Genomic DNA, 19,063 nt, shown 5'->3' with positions numbered 1-19,063 from the left:
AAAAAAAAAAAAAACTATTGTTTACACCAATTTTTATAAAAACATTTTCTTATCATAATAGTCTTTACAGTGAGGCACAAGATTTTGAGGTTACATAAATCTAAACAAAATCTTTCACTTATTAGCTTGTGTTCGGGTGCAAATTACTTCAATTTTTAGTTTTCTCACAATGGCACTGGCATCAAAACAAACATGAAGACCAATGGTACAGAAGAGAAGACACAGAGACAAACCCACATACATTCAGTTTCTCATATTAGACAAAGGCACCATACATTGGAGAAAAGATGGCCTCTTCAAAAAATGGTGCCAGGAAAACTGGAAATCCATATGTAACACAATGAAATTAGACTCCTATCTCTCACTCTGCACAAAACTCAATTCCAAGTAGATCAAGGACATAAGCATTAAAACAGAGACCCTGCACCTACTAGAAGAAAAAGGAGGCCCAAATCTCTACCTTGTCAGCTTCAGAACCAAATTCCTCAACCAGACTCCTAAAGTGCAAGAAGTAAAATGAAGAATCAATGAATGGGGGCTGGGGCTGTAGCTCAGTGGTAGAGTGGTTGCCTAGCATGTGTGAGGCACTGGGTTCAAGCCTCAGCATCACAAATAAAAGTATTGTGTCCATCTACAACACACACACACACACACACACACGGACTATAAATATTAAAGGAACATAAAAAAAAGAATCAATAAACAGGATAATATCAAACTAAGAAGCTTCTTCACAGCAAAGAAAACAAGACCATAAACAGAGAGCCTACAGAAGGGGAGAAAATCTTTGCCACCTGCACCTCAGAGCATTAATCCCCAGGATATATAAAGAACTCAAAAAACTTAACACCAAAAAAATTAATAACCAAATCAATAAATGGGCTAAGGAACTGAACAGATACTTCACGGAAGAAGAAATATAATCAGTCAACAAATATATGAAAAAATGTTCAATATCAACAGCAATTAGAGAAAGGCAAATTAAGACTACACTGAGATTCCATCTCACTCCACTCAGAATGGCAAGTATCAAGAATACAAGTAAGCAATAAATGTTGGTGAGGATATGGGGGAAAAGGTATACTCATACCTTGCTGGTGGGTCTGCAAATTGGTGTAACCACGCTGGAAAGTAGTGTGGAGATTTCCTCAGAAAACTTGGAATGAAACAACCATTTGACCCAGTTATCCCACTCCTTGGTGTATACCCAAAGGACTTAATCAGCATACTATAGTGATGCATCCACATCAATGTTTATAGTAACTCAATTCACAATAGTTAAATTGTGGAACCAATCTAGGTGTCCTTCAACAGATGAATGGATAAAGAAAATATGGTACATATATACAATGGAATATTACTCAGAAATAAAGAGGAATAAAATATCACGCTAAGTGACATAAGCCAATCTCAAAACTCCAAAGGGCAGATGTTATCTCTGATTTGCAAATTCTGCCTCACAACAGGTGGGGTGGGGGGGTGGCTGTTCCCTGATTAGACAGGGGGTGTAGGGGGAAGGGAAGGGAAAGGGGAATGGGAATGGGAAAGACAGTAGAATGAATCGGACATAACTTTCCTATGCTCATATGAGTACATGACCAGTGTAACTCCGCATAATGTATAACCACAAGAATGGGAAGTTACACTCCATGTATGTATGATATGTTGGAATGCAGTCTGCTGTTGTGTATAACTAAAATGAATAAAAAAAATTTAATTAAAAAATACAATATTTAGTTTTCTTAGGCTCAGCTTTCTCCTGGGAGATATGTGAATGTTAACGGCCACCCTACTGTCCCGGGTGACACCACGCCAATGAAGGAAAGGAAACGAATGGAAGCAACTGACAAGCTAGTCAATACATACTTCTCTGTGACTGAATTCTGTCTGAAAGCCACGTTTTCCCTATAGAAATTCATCTAAGTTTAAGAATAAGAAATAAGGTGTCATACACTGACCCATCCTCTGCAAGCAACTTCTCAGGACTGAGACTCAGGATCTAGAACATGGGTTGTCTGGGGTTTTATTGGGTTTAAGTTTTTACATACAAAAATGAAAATCACCACAAGGTGTCAGAATACCACAGACTTCAGCTTGCAGCTGTCCAAGACAGAGGGACAAAATGACATCAGCCAGCATCACTGTTGTCTGGGGTTTTTTAATGGACTCAGTATCACTGGAAATGTTAATGTGTGTACATTTTTCATTAAGGAAAATAAGCTCAGACTTCTTCCCTGGGCCAGTGACTCTCGGCTCCCGTGACATTTTAGCTGTCCCGGGGCTGGTCTCATTTTCCCTCCCTCACTTCCTTTACTGTTGAAGTGTATTTGTCCTTGACCTCTCTACACAAAAGGCTACTGCATGCTAGAACCTGGGCTCTAAAAAGAACCTCCCATGACAGGGAGCAGGCTCTCTGCTGGCTACACTGGGATAGGGAACGTACGGGATGCACAGAACATCCATCATACAGAAAGCCACTAAGTCTTCGAGGGTCAGGGCCACACCAACACAGCCAGCTGAGGTGACTGCCACCAGCCAAAGACAGGGACCTTACAGCTTCAGTACACGTAATGAGTGCAATGGACCAAAACCCAAGTGTGCTTAAGTCCAAGAGACCATGATAACAGTAAGACAGAGAAAATCTCACTGGTAAAGCATCATTATTCTGAAAACCAGTTAAATAAAGGGAGAGAATGGAACACTTACCCTGTCTTCTCTATACAAGCTCCACCTCGGAATGGCAAACTAGCTGGTGGCAGAACCATTCTCTCTTTAGAAGCACTTCAGCTAACAATCAAAACGAAAGACTCACAATAGCCCTCTTTTGTAACTTCTAACAAAATAGTGCATTTAGGTGATGACCATCCATGTCTCTAACACCCCCAAAGAGAAACAACCAGACATAATAATAGCCCCATCCACAAAGAACCTTGACCTCCCTCCCTACCACACAGCACCTGCACCCCCAGCCACCAGCTTGCACCTGACACATGTGACACATTCAGCAGTGATAGTCATCGAATGCCGGACTGTGAAAAACTCCTGTGCAACAACCCGGTCTCTACAGCAAGTTGCAGGGTGTGTGTGTGTGTGTGTGTGTGTGTGTGTGTGTGTGTGAAAGAGAGAGAGAGAGAGAGAGAACTCTCTCAAGTTATGAATTTGGGATAATGAAGCTATGGCTATGTTGACTTTTGTTGTAAGTACTCACTGTTTTGGGGAGCCACACTAAACTGCTCACAGGTAAAACAGGATATGTGGGGTGCTTACAGGGGACAGCACAGAAGCAGGTGGGGGTAGGAATGAGAGGAGCCTGGCCTCGGGCAGCTGCTGTCAGCTGGTGGTAAAGAGGGTCAACTAGACTATTCCCACTGCTTTCATGGGCTTAATTCCTTCCATTTAAAAAATCTTAAGATATATTGTATTGTACCAGCATTTTTTAAAGCCCCATCATTAAAAAAAGGTTACTGGACGCACTACTTTTTTTTCAGTGAAGATGATAATTTCCTGGAATGTTGTTTTACTGCAATGGTAAAAGCTCATCTTTCAGAGTTGCACTTTCTAGTCCACCAGCTTGACTGGGCCACACGGAGTCATCAAGCTTGTCTCCACCCCTGAGAATTGCAATACCTCAAGGGACAGATTCTGAGATCAATGCAATAAAGATGAACCTTCTAGGGGATAACGGTGTTTTCCCCTTATTCTGAAGTGGTTGGAGCCATGGAACACGGCAGACCTGCTTAGCACATGCTGCGACCTGCAGAAAGTGGCCCTCCCTGTAACAGCATTAGCTTCTCCTACTTGAGGCAAACATATAACTTACTCCTGAAATTCTAAGAAATGTTTGCTGAGGAAGACCCAGGATGGGTTATGAATTAAGAGTCAGGTCTAGGACTGGGGATATAGCTCATTTGCTAGAGTGCTTGCCTCACACACACAAAGCCCTAGGTTCAATTCCCAGCACCACCACCAAGAAAAAAAAAAAAAAAAGAGGTGTAGCTTCTTTCCCTGACCTTTTACTGGCCTCTCTTCATTTTTCCTTTTTCAGTACTGGGGACTGACCCCAGGGTGTACAAGCACAGCATGGCAAAGGGACACTTAGGCACAACCTCAATCCTTTTTTTACTTATTATTTTGAAACAGGATCGTGCTAAGTTGCCGAGGCTAGCCTTGAACCTGAGATCCTCCTGTCTCAGCCCACTTAGTCTCTGGGATTCCAGGTGTGCATGGCCATTCCCAGCTACTGGCTGCTTTGTAAACAGCACAGGCCACTGTGCTGATTTCTTGTCACTGAAAACTTTTTCCCTGGATCCTGCAAAGGTTCTCAACCAATGGTATTGCTGGCCTACTAGAGGGTGTTTTGAGATGTGGGAAAGGACATTCGCAATGCCATGACAAGTAGGGGAGGTGACTCTCCCCAATCTAAGAGGGCAGGAACCGACAACTGTAATGACCAACTACCCTCTACCTAGCCATTATACTCAGAAACACCAAGAGCACCTGTGGAGACCTTTTAACCCAACACCCCAACTCCTTCAGGTTTAGCCTGTCCCATTTGCCCAGAAATCATCCCCAGACCCTGCTGTCTGAATCACCTTCTCTCCTCTGTGTCTCAGGACTGCTGGTGCCTACTCTATCAAGCCCCTGGATCACACACAACACTGGAGTCTTCTGTACACCAACAAGAAGACCAAGCAGGCCCTAGCCACTGAAAAGCAGGAACCTCTCCCAGCTCATCTTCATGTTGCTGGGATCTGACATGAGGCCTGACCAGTAACACCCAACAAAAGTGTGATGAACAGCACACCAGGGAAGAGCAGGCAGCAGAGGGCTGAGACTAGGGTGTGCAAGCACAGCACGGCAAAGGCACTGGGGGGAGGAAGAGCAAAGGTCGTGCAGAGAGGCTGGGAAGGGTGGCTAGGGCTGCAGCTCAGGGACAACACCAGAGCTGGGGTAAACACCTATTTTCAGCAAGAAGCAAAAGCCCCAACAGAGGAGCAAACAGTGGGAGACAAGGGCTTCTCTGCAGAGAGGTGCAGATAAACAAAGACTCCTATGATTTTGGAATTAAGTGGTCCAGAGAAAAGAGGTGACTTGTCCATAGCTCTAGAAATGCTGAACCCATACTTCAGGATCTGTGTCCCAAGAACACCAAACACAACAAAGTTTACTTGGTGACAGATGTTTTCAAAATCCAAAAAAAAGAACACAGATTCATCATCTAAATACAAGCCTCAAAAACAGTCCCGCTTAGACTACTTCCCAGACAAACCTGGGACTTACCATGCACACCAGTCTGCTCTCCTGGGCCTCCTTCTCAAAGGAGCCCTCCGTAGCATCGTCACCTCCTGCGATTCTCTCCCCAATGGCACCACTGATTCGCATCACCTCTACATGCAGCCGACCAGCCACCTAGAGCAATGGGGCAAAGCAGACACTGGCTTCCAGATCCCTGAGAGGCCCTCTCCTCTGCATTAGCCATGCTATCAGGTCAACGGTATCAGAATGCAGAAGGCTCCTTTCTGACAGTAGTTCTGCTCTCAAAGTATCTGGACTAACCACCATAAAGTCTGTGGAAACAAAGTATTTACCACATACATCCATAGCATTTGTCATTACTGATGTTAAAAAAGGCAGCAGCAAGATCCCACTGCCACCCTACTGTTCCTTGCACTGTACTTTGCAGAAACCGAGGCATGAGCAAGCCAACCTCTCCCTTCTGATTGATGATCGGGACAGCGTACTGTAACTTCACATCATAGAACAGGGACTCCAGGAAGACATTGGCCACCCCAATGAGACTGTGATTTTCCTGCTCGTCATAGAATGGGTCAGCACGCTTGAAGTACGATCGGATAACCTAAAAGAGAATTGGAGCACAAAACTTCTCAAAAATCACATAAAATAAATGCATTCAACCTACTGATTTTTGATACTCTTAATTTAAGTCATTAAAGTAAACTTTCATCACTAGTATTCTTTACTGCAAAGTAAGTTCTTGCCAAAGCACAGCACTGTATTATTCTCATACACACATTCCCTCATTCCCACTTAGAATGGAGGTCAGTGTCCTTCACCCACAAAGGACAATTTTCCCAATAGTAGGCCATTACTTTTATCATTTCTTCTCCTTTACATAGAAATCTTCCTGCAAAAATAAATAAACTAAGTATACTGACTACAAAAGAAATGGAGTGCACTAATATTCTCCATTTTTCTGTTATGGAATAGGGTCACCCCATCTCTTATGACTCATTAGACACTACTACAAATAAGAAGTGACACTCAGAGGGAGCAGATTTTTTTGTATTAATATTGTTATTTTACTTTTCAGTTGAAATAGGAGAGGAACAAAAAAGATTTTTTTTAATGTGAAGCAAAAATGTCATCTAACTATAAAAAGTCGGTTTTACAATATCAATTTTGAAAAATAAACATTTTTACAAAATATGAAGTTAAGGTAGTAAACAACTATATGTAGAAATGGGACCAGCAGTATTGAAGATACATTATATGCATTATTCTATTTTATTATATATTCTATTTTATACACGTACAAGTACATGGCTGAACTCAATGAGAGAACCTGCAAATCAAGCAGCAAGTACCAGTACAGAGGTTTACAGAACCACATCACAATCAAAGCTTCTTCAAAAAAGGTTCCTAATAGTGTAAATACTAAGGTGCTGCTGAATTAAATTTAAAAAACACATTTCATAAGGTTTAGTTTATTGAGAAACAGAAGAAAGCTGATAAGGCCTGGCCTCTGACCTACGGAGAGCCCCAGAGCAGCACAGGGGACAGACACACCCCTGCCAAGAGAAAGCAGAATCCAAAGTGGGAACTCTGTTAGAAATGCAGAGAAGAGCAAGGAGAAGAAAAAGGGGACACCTGAGGGATAGGTTTCTAAAATTCTTAATTAACTAAATAATGTAAAGGATTAAAATAACTTTTGCTATAGAACCAGGACAACCATTTTGGGAACACAAAGGATTTCCCCATGGGCATCCCACTGTAGCCGGGTCCCTTCCCTCGGTGCTTACCGGGGTGTCCTCGTCACACTCTTTCCACTCCTGATAAAGATCCCTCATATCCAGCAGCCTGTTGTCCAGTTTTTCCAAAGACCAAATCTGCTTTCCTTTTCCTCTTCGTCTCACTTGGATTGCAGGCTCACTGAGGAGAGAGCCTCGCTGCAAAGACAGCAGAGGGGGTGTGAAATGCCACCAGGCCACCATGCGGCCAGCGCTGAGTGCCCACACCCACTGGCCAGGTCATCACACCAAGCTGATGGTTACAAAGCCTTTCCAACCAGCTACAGTCAAAACTATAAATTTCAGTATGAACAGGTTTAGGTATAACTTTACATTTAGACTTCTACTGTAATGGGATATAAATTCAAATTGAAAACCCCAAATCCTAGATTATGCTCAATGGGAAGCTGAAATAAGAATGCTTTGTTCAGGGGCTGGGGTTGTGGCTCAGTGGCAGAGCACTTAACACTAGCACGTGTGAGGCACTGGGTTTGATCTTCAGCACCACATAAAGTCAAATAAATAAAATAAAGGTATTGTGTCCATCTACAACTAAAAATATTTTATTCAGAATGTTTTTATTCAGACTGTCATATGACCATAGAACATCAACGGGGAGAAAGAGTCACACACACAGGAGGGCAAAGGGAAGTCTGCTGAGATGCATGGTAAAGAAGTGTTTTTATACTTTCAGAAGTGTGAACTTTCAGTTTTTTTGAATGGGTAGGATCTTAATGCTAAAAAAAGTAAATTCTTAGAAAAGTTACTATAAACTGCTTAAAAGATTAAACTATGAAAATTGTCCCATTTGGAAGCAATAAATGATACTAGATTCCGAATATACAGTTTGAATTTATTATTAAATTAGTAGAGAACTAGACAGTTGGTGGTTGCACAACACTGTGAATGTACTAAATGCCTGTGAATTACTTACTTTAGAATAGCAATGTGGTGTTATGTAAATTTTGCTAGAAAAACAGTATTTGATGAAGTATTTCCAGCTTATAAAAGCAATCTGTGTTTTTCTCAGTACCTCACACATACTAGGCAGGGGCTCAACCATTGAGTTATATCTCCAGGCCATTCTTCTTCTAAATTTTTTTATTAGTACATTACAATTATCATAATAGTGAGATTCATTATTCCAGACCTTTTTATTTTGAGACAGGATCTCACGAAGTTGTCCAGGCTGGCCTCAAACTTGTGATCCTCCTGCCTCAGCTTCCTGAGTAGGTGGGATTACAGGCACAACCTACCAAACTTGGGTAATGATGTGGTTTTCGGTTGTTGTATTTGTGGTGCTGGGGATTGAACCCTGGGCCTCAAGCAGGTCAGGCAAGCACTCTACCACTGAGCCACATCTACAACTAAGCCATGAGGTTTTTTTAAAAAAAATATTTTTTTTTTAGTTGTTGATGGACTTTTATTTTATTTATTTATATGCAGTGCTGAGACTTGAACCCAGTGCCTCACACATGCTAGGCAAGCATTGTGTCACTAAGCCACAATCCCAGCCACAGGAATGTGTTTTTAATGTAGAAAAACTTTTAGAACATTTTAAAACCACAAAGTAGAAAATAAAAACATCCTTCTACATCTCCCCCAAACGATGTATCTATCCATCATCTATCAATTTAAATGTAGTGGCTTAATTTATTAACTACTCTGATATGTCTACTTAGAACTTAAGTGAACCATGAAATACAATAATGTTTCATTAACATCTTGCATATGATCATTTCCAAAGAAATAAAATTTGCATAATGAAATAAAAATTTGATAATTCTTCTTTTTGGCAGTGCTGAGGATCAAATTCAGGGCTGGGTGCATGCTAGACAAGCATTTTGTCACTGAATTCAAAACACAGCTGGAGATTTAATAATTCTTAAAGTTGAAAATTCATGTGCTTTAGGCCCTTCCACCTCATCTTCAGCCAGCTAGTGAAAAAAACAAAAATCCCATTAGTGATCTGTGGCTACTGACTTTCCAGGGGCAGAATGCTGGGCCTGGGACTAAATGTCCAGGAATCTACCTACATCATGAACAAATAGCTGCTACCGCACCTCCGTCAGCAATGCATAGCCCCAGAGAGCACACGGTGGATGGGAGGAGAGAGACCAGAGGGGACATGAGGCACGAGGGGCTGACCTGGCTGCCCCAAAGCAGTAGAGCTCCTTCCAAATAAAGCTCAAAAATAGGATACAGAGAAAAGCGCTATCATTGTGCTTACGGGTAAAATGTTCAGTTCTCAGACACCACAGGGTGAGAGAAGATTTTATATTGCTCCATCTTCTAGAAAAAGTTAAGCCCTATAACTTCTGCCCATGATTGGCCTCCTCTTTTGACTATGTCTTTGAGTCCCACTGTACTCAGATTTTGCCCTACAACTAAGAAGCAGAATGAAGTTTAGGTAAAATCTTTCCAACTGCACACAGAGTATCCATCAAGAGACAAGGATCTACACAGTAATGATCAGGTTTGCGGTACCTTTATTACTCAAAAGATTGAGTCGTATTTGCTAAACATCGACTGTGCAAAATGGTGAGCTTGATTCTGAGAGATCATAGGGAAACAGCAGCTATCCCTGCTGTCAGATTCCCACAGAACATGGAAACAAACTGATGGAGACGTGTGTTAGGTAGTGCAGGAGAAAGAGACCACGCAGACTCAGCAGAAGTACGTATGAAGAGAAAAGTCCTTCCAATCCATTAAGATTCACACACACACAATCAGAGCTAGAGAAGGTTCAGGAGGAGGAGCACGGGGGGGGGGGGGGGGATGAGGATGACAATGAGTATAGGTCAGAATAGGATATTTGAGTAGGAATCTCCCACAAAATACTATTAAACTCATTATTTACTCAAAAAAGAGATTGGTTGTCTTAAATATATATAGGAAACAACTAATGAATAGCTTTATAGAGCAATCTATTAGCAAATAAAGACAACATGATATACATAAAGTGAATACCTGACTTGGGAAGGGCCATGGAATGGTAATAAAGGAAAAAGGTACTGTGGGAGGATTGATAATAACAGAGTTCTCAGAAATAATTTAAATATATTTGACCATTTGATTCAGCTATCCCACTCCTCGGTTTATTTAAAATCAGCATACTACAGTGACGCAGCCACATCAATGCTCACAGCAGCTCAATTCACAATAGCTAAACTATGGAACCAACCTAGATATCCTTCAGTGGAGAAATGGATAAAGAAAATGTGGTTCATATATACAATGGAATATTACTCAGCCTTAAAGAATGAAATTATGACATTTGCAGGTATATAGATGGAACTAGAATATCATGCTAACTGAAATAAGCCAATCCTAAAAAACCAAAGGCCAAATGTTTTCTCTGAACAGCAGATGCTGATCCATAGTGGGGAGGCAGGTTGGGGAAAATGAAGGAGCTTTGGATTGTGCAGAGGGGTGTGAGGGAAAGAGTGGGGCTATGGGGATGAGGAGGACAGTAGAATGAGACCAACGTTATTATCCTATACACATGAAGATTACACTAGTGGAATGACCCTTAGCCATGTACAGCCAGAGGAATGAAAAGCTGTGCTCCATTTGTGTACAATGTGTCAAAGTATACTCTACTGTTATATATAATTGGAACAAATTAAAAAATAATAAATAAAAAAGGACTGGGACTGTAGCTCAATGGTACAGCACCCCTAAGATCAATCCCTAGTACAAAAAAAGGAGCATTACTCATCTTCAAAATTAAAAATAAGACACTTTTCTCATTTAAGAGTTAGTTATAGGGTCAATACAGGTGTATTTTTCCTTCTGTTAATACTCCTATCTTCAACGCTCAGCATAAATAAAACATGTTCATATTAAAAAAACATGAGCACATTGCTAAGAAAAAAATGTGAACGACTTTGAGATGGACTCCCCCCTGCCAAAAAGAAAAGAAAAGATCGCTGAGTGTCTTATCTAGCCTCTAGCATATCCTACTTGCCTGTCTCTTTTCTTCAGCCATTTACAATTTAGGAAGTTATAGAAAACATATAGTGATGTAAATGATTGATTGCTCTCCAAAGAAATGCATGTTATCTCACAGGATACAGCTCACAACGGCTCTGTGAATCCTGACTTTCCTTGGGTCTGTGTGTAAATGTATCTCACAATCCTAATTTACACGTGGAGGAACAGATGAGAAGTTATATTCCTGAATTAATGAGTTAAATAAAATATTTGACACGTTTGAATAAATAAATATGTGTACATATATTTGAAATAAGGGAGTGAAATATACTGTGAGGAGGTAGAGAGTATACTCCTAATGGATAAATATACACATGTACATATTTTTTAATGTAAATGTGTGTGTATATACGCACATACACACACGCATCCATACGTATACACACGTGTGTACATGTGTGCACATGCAAGCATGCACACAAAGGCAAAATGAAGTGAATTCTACTCAAGGGAGAAGAACTGAAGGGCCTCCGTAGGTGGGTCTGGAAAGCAGCGGGGCACAAAGCCACCAGCGCCGTGCCCAGCAACTCACACAATGACATCTGTCTTTGCTGAGGAAGGGCCTCACCTTCCTGTTGGCATCCAGGCTGGAGGCAGGAATCTGCAGGGTCACTTTGTATTCGGTTCTTTTATCCAGCTCCTCTGCGATGTAACTAGCTTCTCTCACCAACAGATTGGCCTTAACGATCTGCTCCCTCAGTCTCATCAGGCTGTTGTTCAACGTTGCTTCTCTTTATGAGAAACAAAGAGGAAAGGCCAAGGTGAGTAGGAGCTAACAAATACCCAAAGCAGACCTCAGAACATCGGAGTATGCTGATGGCCAGTGCAAGCCGAGCTTTACGACAGTCCTGCACACAAGGACTCTACTGCTGACACTCCCATGCACGCACTTCTATCTGGGCTGCACTGCCCGCAGGTGGCACACCTGTGCAGCAGGCTGACCCCAGAACAGGGCAGCGCTTCACAACTGTGGACAGGAATCATCCAGGGATCTTGAGGAACTCAAGAGTGACTCGACTTCTACCCAGCAGGCCTGAGTGGGGCAGGAGGGTCTGCATTTCTATCACTCTCAGCTGATAGGGATGCCGCAGGCCCAAAGACCAGACTTGGATGAGCAGGTTAGTGATGTCCGATGCAGCCACGAGTAGGGCATTTCAGTGAGATGCTAGTTAGCTGCACAGAGGTCAAACTGCAATCTGCACCTCAGTGGCACCATGCTTCACCTACCTGAGCTCATCAGTCCAGACAATTTTCTTTTTTTCCTTTTTTTAAAAAACACCTACCCAAGCTTCAGAACCTAAAGCATGATACAACGATAAAGGATACTTTTTTATTCAAATCCAAAAGCCGTACAAACTGAAAACCAGACAGCACCTAACAAGGGCAGGGGGTTTTTGTTTGTTTGTTTGTTTTTTAGTTGTCGATAGTCCTTTATTTATTTCACATGGTGCTGAGAATGGAACCCAGTGCCTCACACATGCCAGGCACGTGCGCTACCACTGAGCCACAGCCCCAGCCCAACAAGGGCAGCTTTAAAGAAAGAAATACAAATTGGAGACTTCCATGTTTTCCAAAAATGGAAAATAACGTGAAGTGGTTCTTGGCTGTGACTCACACTGTCTTGCAGTGTGCCAAGTTCACTGAAGCCAGGGCCTACCTCTCCTCCGCCCACTGCCTCAGGCGCTGCTGGGCGCTGGGCGGGTGGAACGACAGCCGGTCTCCTGTGCGGGAGCCCTGCTTCTCAGGGGACAGCCTTCTTCGGAGCTGCTCCAGCTCGTGTTCGTACATGAGCCTCTGCCGTTCTAGAGCGGAGCGTTTCTCTTCTGCGTGCTGCTGTTCCAGGCTGCTCAATAGCGACTGCATGGGATCTAAACGTGTTTTCGTAAAAAAAGAGGATGAACAAAAGGACAATGCACTTCAAATGTCACCCCGCTGTGTTATACTGTTGTTGGCCAAACCAGTAGCACCGAGTACCCCTGAAGACAGTTTGGAATAGACTCAGCTTTCTGTACTTCCAGCTCCTGTTGTCCTCTCCTATGCCATACTATGCTCCGTGTGACACAAGCAAGTCTCCTGTGTGCCCTATCGTGGCCCATGACACAGAGAGTGCTCCAGAAACATGACACCAGTAGCCTTACACCTGAGAATTTTCACCAGTGGGAACAAAGTGTGCAGTGACTTGCCAGCATATCCAGATAGCACTGAGGGTTTCATAGACACAGTAAGTTGTTATAGTCAAAGGCACAAAAGAGTCGAGTTCAGGGACCAGTAACACAGACTTTCCCTTCTGCCAAAACATGAAAAGCCCTCAACTGTAAATACTTTTAAGACTGTCAACCCAAGAAGATTCCAGAAGACAGGCAGACCACTCACCATTACTGCCCAGGGCCTTCATGGTCACCTCCATCTGTGCATACTCAAAATTGAAGCTGATCTCACTGGACACCTCACTAGAGGAGTCCCCATCCACGTCCAGCTGCTCAGAACTGTTATCGTTCCGCAGGGAGGCGTCCTGCTCCTCTTCCTCTCGTTCTGCTTTCTTTTTCTTTTTAGGCAAACTGAGTCTTGGGGTTAAAATAAAAGAATATCATTTTTAAAGTCAAGATAGGCATTTATGGGCTGGGGCTGCAGCTCAATGGCAGAGCACTTGCCTAGCAAGCGTGAGGCACTGGGTTTGATCCTCAGCACCACATAAAAAAATAAACAAATAAAATAAAGGAATTCTGACCATCTAGAACTACAAAAAAAAAAAAAAAGAAAGAAAACAAAAGATAGGCAGTTAGTCATTCCATTCCTTAAAACTGGCATCTGCCAGATGCCAAAGGAATGCCATGTAAATACAAGGAAACTGCTGTGTTCCGGAGCTTTCCATTCTGTGTGTGCAAATAATTATAACAGCGAGTGTGACATGGGCACACGACTGTTACCAGCCAGGTGGAGAAGAAAAGCCAGACCCCCTTCAGAGCAGAGAAGTTAAGGAAGGAAGGATGGAGCAGGAGATCGTCCGCCACACCCCAGAGGAGAAGCAGAAAGCAGGACGAGGGCAGTGTGGGAAGACGTGAGCCAGGTGCTGGCAGGCTCTGAGAATGCGTGAGCCACCACAGGACACACGAGCTCCACGAAGCACAGGTGAGGGAGAGCGCTGGGAAGAGCAACCTAGCCCAGACCAGGAAGGGTCTGGAAGACTAAGCCAAGCAATTTATACTTGCTTTAATTTGGGAAGAAAAAACATGAAAATTTTTTTCTACAACATTTGTATCCATCTACTCTTTCCTCAAACATCAAAATACTAATGGGCCTACAAGCAAGGGCCTCTACTAGCCGTATGAAACGTCACTGGCCAGGGGCAGGACGAGGGGAGACCCAGATGTTAATGCACACGCTTGTCTGGGAAACTGTGTGCAGGCCCAGGAAAGCCTTTCCTCTCGCTGCCCTCCAGCACCCAGCAAATTCCAGCAAAGGGGACAAGGATTGCCAGGGTCTGACAGGAGGACTACTGGGGCTCGCAAGGTCCCCTTCACCCTCCCTTCCTCCTGGAGCAAGCGAGCTGCTCTCAAGGCTGCAGGGCACAGGCATCTTTAGAGGGCAGGAAAGCGCCAACCCAAGGGTGGGCTTCAGCAGTGGCACTTCTGAGAGGCTTGCCCAACACTAACGACCATGTCCCTTCAGATGTCTTGTTCTAACAGAGAAATAAATCATCTGTTTAAGCAGTGACTGTTAAGTGTGCTGTTACCAACAGCTAAAAGCTCTCCCAAGGGAATGCCATCCTGATGCTATGGATAAGGCCACTACCACAATTTTTCAGAAAAAAAAAAATCACATGTATCTTATACATACAAAACTACATCTGTGTGAATACACACACAAAGATAAACATGTCAGAAAAACAATTAATGAATTCTTATACCAGATGGCAAAACAATCATCTTTCAATGGGAAATAAAAGGAAAAAAATATATAAGTAAACTCAGCATTTTTCCTGAGTGTACATCATATATCCTTAGAGTTCAGACACTTATGCAGTGAACAAACACATAAAACATACATATACTATATTTACACATATACATATATCTGCATACACAAAGATTATACATATGATTTTTATAAATTAAAGTTGACTTTCCAATATGTATGCTTCTACTCCAGAGCATCATCTTCAGTAACCTACCCCTTGAAGGGCCATGAGCAATGTCATACCTGAAGAAATGGTTGTTCCCCCATAATATCCTGTCTCCATGGTGCAGCTGTATTGGATTGAAGACAGAGGACCCGTTTACAAATGTTCTGTGTGGGGAAAAGGTCAACCATGAGTAATGATTACCCCATCCTCTGCTTCGTTTTCCAGTACTACAACAGTCTAGTTACTAGGGAAAACAAAATGATTAATTCCCCAAAATAAAACCTGTCCTTGGTGAATCTAAGTATTTGCATTTACTTCACTGGATTATATAAAATGCTTACTGGTACTAAGTATAATACATTATTATTCTCCATTTTTCAAAGTTCTAAATGTCATTTGGCAAAGTAATGACAAATGTCCCTTACTGCCCACCACTAGTGTATATTCTTCCCTTTAAAAATCACTGTGATGTTAACACTCATTCGAGTACGTTACCTAGTGTTCTTGTGAGGAGTGAGCACAACCTGGCCTTCTGACGTGATGTCTATGATGCAGTGTTCAGGAAGAATCCCCATTCCACACAGCTGGATGTCCTGGGAATCTGCTGACCCTATCAATGTATGTTCCTTAAAAAATCAAAATTTACTCATCAATACTGTATTCTTGCATGTACATAAACTAAAATCACCTGCATTGAAGTCCTCTTTGATCTATTACCTTAGATAATAAGATTTTCAAAGCAAATAGAGCAGAAATTTACTCTGAAATTCCTTTTTTTTTTTTTGTGAGGAAGGGTAACAGGGATTGAACCTACTCAACCACTGAGCCAAATCCCCAACCCTTTTTTATATTTTATTTAGAGACAGGTCTCACTGAGTTGCTTAGGGTGTTGCTTTGTTGCTGAGGCTGGCTTTGAACTCATGATCCTCCTGCTCAGCCTCCTGAGTAGCTGCGATTACAGGCATATGCTACCATGCCCAGCTCTCTGATTTTTTTTTTTTTTTTTTTTGGTACCAGGGGTTGAACCCCAGAGCTCTCAGTCACTAAGCCACCTACCCTGCCCTATTTTATATTACATTTAGAGACAGGGTCTCACTGAGTTGGTCTCACTGAAATCCCCCTGCCTCAGCCTCCGTAGCTACTCAGTAAAATTCTTCTTACAAGTTTCTTTATAAGAAATAACACACTCAGCTGAGTAATACTTTTTAAACTTAAAATTATAACTTTAAGGCTACAGTTGTAGCTCAGTGATAAAGCTCTTGCCTAGCACGTGTGAGACACTGGGTTCTATCCTCAGCACCACATAAAAATCAATAAAGGCATTGTGTCCATCTACAACTAAAACTATAACTTTATATCCATATTCCTAACATATTCATATTTTTCATCACAGTCTGAACTCTAATACTCTCAGATCATAAGCCATGTGTCACAGATGTACCAAAAGCAGGGTGTGGAAGCCAGGCACGGTGTGTACGCCTGTGATCCCAATAGCCTGGGAGGCTGATGCAGGAGGCGCCAAGTTCAAAGCCAGCCTCAGTAACTTAGTGAGACCCTAAGCAACTTAGTGAGACCCTGTCTCAAAATACAAAATGAAAAGGGCTGGGTGTGTGGCTCATTGGTTAAGTGACACAGGTTCAATCTCTGCCCATGCTCCCCCGCAAAGAGCAAAACCATGTGTAGAAACCACAGTTCCTCAAGCTAGACATCACTTGCCTGGTCTTAATCAAAATAAACCAATTACAAAGACAAAAGCTATTCAAATATGAGAGTACAAAAAGACTAAAATTATTCTATGAGTTTCATGGTCTCCTCAAACCTCATAAACAAGATCTTACAGATAAGTTCTTACCTGGGGCCCCAATGACTCTACCCCCACTTTTTGGAAGGTGACTCACCTAATCTGAATGGAGAAAAATGACCTCTAAAAACTGGGCCTCTTCTTATGCACAACTGTTGACTGCTCGTATGTGATTAAGGTTTGATGGGAACTGGGCTGTGTTCCCAGGCCCCTGTCTACACACCTGAACCAGGGGTCAGATATGAAATGTATGAGGCTTTCTGGGGCACATGCCACCACTCAACTCTGCCCTTGTCATGCAGAAGCAAACAAAACAGAAATAAATAGATGGGAACGTGTCCCAATAAAATGTCACTTAAGAACACTGAATTTTGAATTTCACATAACTTTCTTTTTTTATAGTTTAACATTTTCTTTTTTTTAATATATATGTATTTTTTTAGTTGTTGATAGACCTTTATTTATTTATAGGCGGTGCTGAGAAGCGAATCCAGTGCCTCACACATGCCAGGCAAGTGCGCTACAGCTGAACCACAGCCCCAGTCCCTTTCACAAAACTTTCACATGTCCAAAATATTACTGTTCAACCATTTAAAAAATGTAAAGACTATTCTTAGTTCTTGAGCCATACAAAACCAGAAAGGGCACTAGATGTGACCTGTGGGAAGCGGTCAGTTGACTTGTGACTCAGGACCCATCCCCACCCATGGCTTTAAATACTGCCAAGTGTAAGCTAAGTCTCTATCACCGACCAGAACACAGACTTCAGGTCCACCTTCTCCCACCTCCACCATCAGCATTTGCCTACTTAGCCTACTCGACGCAACTGGGATGTCTGAAGACACTGAAAAGTCAGCAAAGCCAAAGAACTTGCTCCCCTCCTCCTGACCCAAGGAAAGTCCATTCCCCTCCCCAATACTAATGGCAATACCAACACCCAGACCATCAACCAAAAAGCTCAGATACTACGGAATCCTCCCTCTTTCCCTTACCAGCCCACCAGTGTCAATCAGGAAATCCTTAGATTTGACCTCAAAACACCAAAACTCAGCTTATTTTTCTCACCTCCACAACCACACCCTAGTCTCAGACTCCCTGGGGCAGAGACCAGCCTCCTGCTCCCCACGGTATTCCACACACTTAACGCAGGCCTGGCACAGTTAGACATTACACAAACATGGAAAACAAATGAACACCCCCACATTCCTTAGGTCCAAAGGCAGCGATCCTCTCCTCCTCTAGCAGGTCACCCTTCAACGTAAACACCCTGCTCCCCCTCTTTTGGGACTTCAGCCTCACAAAATGCTCTTCCTCTGCAGGATTTTCCCAGCTATCTATGGTGCCCATCAGAGCCCCCAGGGAGTGCAGAGGACATCCCAGCACCTCTCCCTCCTCACATCAGCCGGGGCTTCCAGGCCAGTCCCACAACTGCAAGGACTCTCCAAGGCAGGCTGAAGAACGGACTGCACTGCCTCCCTCCCTGCTCTGCGTGCCCCACGACTGTCATCACCACCAGCAAGGTGATGTTAAAGGAAAAGCAGGGGCCAGCAAGAAGCATCCAAGACTACCCACAGAAGGAAGAAACATCCCTGAGCCAGTTCTACATAGATTCCCTCCCCTCCCATGAATGAGCCTAGTGCCGAATCCTAGCTGTGCCCTAGAGGTCCTTCCTGTCCTCAGGAGTGGGGTGGGAATGGAGAAAGCCTCGTGATGGCCACTAGACAGGTGGAACCAAAACTCCACTCCCAGGTTCCTCCCACCCCTACTCTGGCTCTGCTGCTCTGCCTGCAATACTCCTCCCTCCCTCTCCATACAGAGCATCTCCCACACCTACCTCTCCCTCTTCTTCCACTGAAGGGTTTCCCTTTTACCAAACCCTGATTGCACCTAACACTCAGTAGGTACTGAGACTTGCTACTTCCCCTTATTTGGAGAACAACCTATGGAGGACTTGTACACCAGTACAACCAGCATCGTACACAACATGCACTGGGTGCCAAACAAAAAGTGCGTATTACCAGGAGCAGAAGACATGAACTCCAACAGGCAAAGATCTAATCCAAGTTCCAGAAGAAAAATTTCCTTTTATCAACAATTATACTGAGCACCCAACAT

At 43.0% G+C, this 19,063-nt stretch overlaps 1 protein-coding gene across 3 annotated transcripts in view; it reads right to left on the bottom strand.

The window, feature by feature from the left end:
• Positions 1 to 19,063, bottom strand: part of Kif13b (kinesin family member 13B) — a 159,423-nt gene that overhangs the window by 58,547 nt on the left and 81,813 nt on the right. For all 3 annotated transcript variants that reach the window (XM_046423328.2, XM_046423329.2, XM_058572348.1), the window contains 8 exons: positions 15,643 to 15,773; positions 15,225 to 15,311; positions 13,398 to 13,588; positions 12,682 to 12,892; positions 11,593 to 11,755; positions 7,041 to 7,187; positions 5,708 to 5,857; positions 5,281 to 5,409 (listed from right to left, as the gene is read on the bottom strand). In XM_046423328.2, the coding sequence (XP_046279284.1) occupies positions 5,281 to 5,409; positions 5,708 to 5,857; positions 7,041 to 7,187; positions 11,593 to 11,755; positions 12,682 to 12,892; positions 13,398 to 13,588; positions 15,225 to 15,311; positions 15,643 to 15,773 (1,209 nt within the window). The remainder of the gene's footprint in view (positions 1 to 5,280; positions 5,410 to 5,707; positions 5,858 to 7,040; positions 7,188 to 11,592; positions 11,756 to 12,681; positions 12,893 to 13,397; positions 13,589 to 15,224; positions 15,312 to 15,642; positions 15,774 to 19,063) is intronic.

The sequence above is a fragment of the Marmota monax genome, unplaced genomic scaffold (genome assembly GCF_021218885.2).
Source record: "Marmota monax isolate L192 unplaced genomic scaffold, Marmota_monax_Labrador192_F-V1.1 WCK01_AAM20220418_F8-fsc00347, whole genome shotgun sequence".
Classification (NCBI taxonomy): domain Eukaryota; kingdom Metazoa; phylum Chordata; class Mammalia; order Rodentia; family Sciuridae; genus Marmota; species Marmota monax.
Note: the sequence above shows the minus strand (reverse complement) of the source record. Positions and strands in the feature narration are given on the sequence as shown.